The sequence below is a fragment of the Centropristis striata genome, chromosome 9 (genome assembly GCF_030273125.1).
Source record: "Centropristis striata isolate RG_2023a ecotype Rhode Island chromosome 9, C.striata_1.0, whole genome shotgun sequence".
In the NCBI taxonomy this organism is placed as follows: Eukaryota; Metazoa; Chordata; class Actinopteri; order Perciformes; family Serranidae; genus Centropristis; species Centropristis striata.
This window is the reverse complement of record NC_081525.1, coordinates 18,894,119-18,898,969: the sequence shown is the minus strand read 5'-3', so window position 1 is coordinate 18,898,969 and position 4,851 is coordinate 18,894,119. Positions and strand designations below refer to the sequence as shown.

Genomic DNA, 4,851 nt, shown 5'->3' with positions numbered 1-4,851 from the left:
ATTAGGGCCAGGTAATAGGAAAAAATGAAATCATTATTAAGTTCGAGAAAAATTGAAATACAACGTCAAGAAATAAATAATTTAATACAATATATGTCTAAAAAAACAATTTTAACCAACTTTAACCAATGTCTTATTTGATTCTTCAATAGAAAAGGCCTGTGGATTGTTTAAGGAGGCGGGGTTATAAACATAGGGAGGAGCATTTAAACCCACCCAGTTAGATTAGAGGCACTGCAAAGGAGGAAGTGAAGCAGCCAGAGAAAGTTGCGCAGTTCAGGTTAAAAAAAGAAGCTGGAATAATCTCCTGCATCATGAGCTCTGAAACAACTGGACAAACTATAACAGTGAAGACAGGGGAAGCAGAAGCTGCTGCTGCTGCCGGTCCAGCTGCAGTGAAAGGAGAATGGAAGGTGAGAGGCAACAAACAATGTGAGCCATTATGACCATCAGATAAGATACCTGACCTGTCCTTTTTGTCTTTCAGTGTCCCATGGGTGATCGTCACATCCACAGAGAAGATGTGAAAAATGTTTGGAAGGAGTGCCAAGAGGAAAGCTTCTGGTACAGAGGTATTTACTTCTATACATTCAACATATATACTCATACTTCTTTCCAATCACTGTAGCAAACAGCCACACCAACAGAAGACTCAAGGTGTGTAACCTCACTGTGCTGCTGGCTTTAGTATTCTTCCATGTGTAGCCTATTGGAAAACTTTAATACTAGAAGCAAGGGGCAGGGCTCATCTGTCAACACCCTGCTCACTTAGCGCGGCGTGTTTACATTCTACTCTGTGGAATTCTTATCTGGGGCCCCCAAAAACACTCCCATTTGGGTACACGTCAGACATTGTGAGTATTTTCTGTGCTTGTTTGTTTATCCTTTTATTCAGTAAAATATAATGACCATGCAGGTCCTTAAAGTTATTCCTCCTGATAATATCACGTGTAGGTTGGGTGGAGCTTGGCCAGGAGTGTCCTCAGGTCACCCTTTGCCAAACTGAATCCTTAAAAAATGAGCTGCTCCAACAAGTGTAACAAAAGATTTAAGATATGTCAGTTATGCTGCCCACACAGTTCTAATGCCACCGTCAGACCAGTATTACTATAGCAAGATGAAGGTTACTATGAGTATTGTGAGCAGAAGCTGTGAGCTAGCTTAGCTACGATTAAGAGTCCACAGACTAAAACAATGACCCCTGTTTTATGTGTCAACACTTTATTGACTTAAGCCTCGATCCCTGTCCTTCCAGTCACCGCCAGCCATGCAGCTGCTGCTCGTGTTCTCTCACTTTGATGATATATAAACATGAAACAGCACAATTTGTAGGGCAATTCCCCAGAATGAGAAGTCGGTCCCATTCTTTTGTTTAAATTAAGCAAAGGAATTGTTGACTCCTGATACTTCACAGGTCAAAGATCGCTGAGATTAAGCTCAAGTCAAACAAGGCAAGATCAATCCAAGACAGGGAGCGATTGCACCTTGGCAACAAGGCAAACTCAAGTGTTTAGTTAATCAAAAAAGAAAAAAACCAACCAGGCTTTGATCAGCTCCCACCATTGACTGTATTATTTGACTTTGTTCCCTTTCTCTCTTTCTTTTTTTCTTTTTTTTTTTAGCTCTACCCTTGTCTCTGGGTAGCATGGCTGTCACTGGAGGCCTCATCTACAATGGTAAAGCATTAACATTCAGACTCTGTTCATACACAAGTTCATTATGGCACACTTTAAGTATTCATTCTTGTATTCCAGTGTCCAATTTAGTTTAAGCTCAAGTTTATTTCCCTGCAGGCGTTTGGAAAGCATCAAAGCGATTTGGTCCATTTCCAAAACTAGCAGGTGTGTATCCGGTAGTTTTGACCTTCTAAGTAGCAATGCTTTAAACAATCACTGATCCTTTACTATGATTTTTCCCCTTCAGTTGCTGGGATCCTTGGTTTTGCAGTGGGTAAAGCATCTTATGTTGGAACTTGTCGAAGCAAGTTTCAGAAGATTGGCATTGAGGGTGGGCCAGGATTTGGACGAGGTTTTGGACCTTGGTCTGAGGGGGGTCGTGGACACAGGTAGGGTGTACGCCGAATTTGATGGTGGAAATGGTGGGACATTCAACATGTGAGTGTGTGCTGTGTTAAACTAATAAGTAACAAATGTACACTGACTATTCTAAAAGCAGGAGCGAAAATCTGAAGATATGACTCAAAAAGGGACGGTTCACCCCAAATATATATATATTTTTTTTTTGTGCGACCCATAATTCTCTGTGCCAGTCTAGATTGTTTTGGTGTGAGCTGTCAAGTGTTGGAGACATGAACAGCAATGTATTTTTCCAGAAATCATGACCAGGTTAATTAAGATAATTCACAGAACTTGTTATGATCAGTTTCATATACTAGCTTTACCAGACAGAAAATAGTTCCTACATTAAAGTGCTCACATCAAGATCTGTGGATTACTTTTATTAACCTGGTCGTAATTGGCGACTCACTCCAAAATAATCTAGATTGATAAATAGCATCTGTATTATTGATTTGGGGGTAAACTGTCTCTTTATCATAACATTCTTTGTACAACTTCCTTTTTTGTTCACATTGCACAAGATGCATGACTTTTTATCCATTGATTTGATAGTTAAATCTGTCATATTTGTGCTGTAACACTTGTGCTTAAAAATAAAATAAAATCTGAATAATCATAAATTAACTTGTCACTGATCAATATGTTACTCCAACAGATCCTGCCACCATGTGTGTGAAGAATGTAAGAAAAAAGCTCCAGATGCACCTGCAGAACAAGTGAAAATGTAGAGGTAAATTCATCCTATTGACAGAGTTATTGGAAACAGAAGTTGGCCAGGTGTTGAATACTAGTACTCAAAAACACATAAGAACACAAAATAAATTGCAAATGTTCCCAATAAAACCTTTTTCTGACACGGCAAACTAGACACATTTAAGTACTGGTCCCTATTGCCAGTGCACAACAATCAGAATGTGCTTTTTATGTATTCCGTTTTATTTTTCAGCCTCATCGGAAACTCTTAAGGATTGTCTGTCAGTGTGGATCTATGAGTTGCAGCTATAAACATCATTAAAACATGCATATAATTTGTTTAAAGTATATGTTTTGATTGTTTTTGTGTATTGTACTATACGTCACATTCATTAAGTAGAAACCATGATGTGCCACTAGGTGGAGCTACTACCCTTTCAGTCAAACATCTTTGTAATGTATTTTCAGGAGCACAAAGTCTCTTGTAGTGGGTGCAACATAAGGATAAAGTTGATTTCATAAATGGAGACAATATACTTTTATAACAACAAACCAGCAAAATAAATGTTGCTTAAAATATTAAACAAGTTGTCTGTATCACTTACTATTATTCGTTTTTAGCTTTTGCAAATGAGCAATGCAGATCAGACCAGCATAATGTTTTGTTTTTTTTAATCATTCTATGTATTCTAATTTTTTAGAAAAAGCATATTTGTCCCATATGTCATCTTTTTAAATGTAAATGGCAGTATGTTCTTAAATTAGTTCTGAACAGCAAGCAAACTAGTTTGGAAAGTTTATAGCACAGAAGCAGATCTTTGATTTGAAAACTGAAGTTAGGTGTTGAGCTTTTTTGTCTCAGTAAGAACTCGAGCAGTAGAGCTCTGAATGGGCTGAGCTGTCTGACTGACCTTTCAGGGATCCTGTAGACACCAGTACAATAGCCTCAATAGCCTTAATATAGATACATGCTTTGAGATGTCTAGGTTTTATGTGGACATAAATTGCTTCATAATAACTTTTTTGAAGGTGATTATAATAAGTGATGAATTATAATTTTTATGTAGTTTTCTTTTTTCTAAATACAACTGAAATATATTTCAGCTCCAGGATTTATCTTATCATCTTCTTTTATTGTTCAGGATTCAAAGTGAGCACTGACTTAGCATTTTTCCTTTGAGAGCTCAGTTCAATTACGGCTCATTATTCATTCGCCCTATGTACTTTAGTAGTTTCATACAGCTGTGTGAATCTAAGATTCATTCACAAAACTATGGCAAAAAAAAAAAAACCCAAAAAAACCCCAAGCCAACTTTTATATGGACCCTTCTGTGAGTCTGAAATAATGACTGATGATGACATGCTGCTTATCATAATTTCAGCAACTGTGCAAAGATTGAGAGTTCAGTGAATTGACCTTTGGGGTCTTGAATGCAGGAACTGAGATTTTTCTCTGTCTATGTTTTTGTCTATAAAAATATCTGTGTTATTTAACATCTTGACTGGAGCAGTCTCTGTGCTGCAGTCTAGTGAAAATGCCAGAAAACATTAGAACTATTGTTTGACGCCAGCAGAGAGCTGAGTTGTTAGAAAACAAAATAAAATAATTATAATTAAATATTAATGTACAAATAATGAATTAAAATAATTATACTTAAATTATCAAGTCATAGATAGCACTTAAGTGCAATATTCTAACTCTTTGTGAAACAGCCTGGCAGACTAGACCTGTGCTAATGATAATATATACTTTTAAATATCATAATATAAAAAAATAATATAAATGCTAGTTAAATAGGTGGTAAAAGATCTTGCCATGAGTTCTAAATTGTAGTTGTCTTTTCCATAGTAAACTTTTATTTTCATAACTTTTAGCATTTTGTGCTGTATAAGTGTGCTTTTTACCTAAAAGGAAGTCTTTATTTGAGCCTAACCCTAAGTCATTTTTTGTCCAAATTGTTTTTTTTTTTTTTACCTAAATCATCTCCTCATGACGCTGGCCACCTATGGTAAAATCGCCTACATCCTCAGTTGATCAGATCATGTGATTTTACCCCTTTAAGATCATCACTTCTTTGAC

At 36.6% G+C, this 4,851-nt stretch overlaps 1 protein-coding gene across 1 annotated transcript; it reads left to right on the top strand.

Annotated features, from left to right (window-relative positions):
- The first annotated feature begins 228 nt into the window (after window positions 1-228).
- Window positions 229-3,352, top strand: ociad2 (OCIA domain containing 2). The gene is made up of 7 exons (XM_059341459.1): window positions 229-413; window positions 488-572; window positions 1,623-1,676; window positions 1,794-1,841; window positions 1,924-2,065; window positions 2,734-2,808; window positions 3,025-3,352. The coding sequence occupies exons 1-6, from the start codon at window positions 315-317 to the stop codon at window positions 2,804-2,806; spliced, it is 501 nt and encodes a 166-aa protein (XP_059197442.1). The 5' UTR covers window positions 229-314; the 3' UTR covers window positions 2,807-2,808; window positions 3,025-3,352.
- The last annotated feature ends 1,499 nt before the right edge of the window (window positions 3,353-4,851 follow it).

Bases quoted from the DNA above. Each gene is read 5' to 3' on its own strand.
- ociad2 (XM_059341459.1), top strand. From the start codon at position 315: ATGAGCTCTGAAACAACTGGACAAACTATAACAGTGAAGACAGGGGAA. The intron at 1,677-1,793 runs GTAAAGCATTAA...ATTTCCCTGCAG, and splicing joins TGGAGGCCTCATCTACAATG to GCGTTTGGAAAGCATCAAAG. The intron at 2,066-2,733 runs GTAGGGTGTACG...TTACTCCAACAG, and splicing joins GAGGGGGGTCGTGGACACAG to ATCCTGCCACCATGTGTGTG.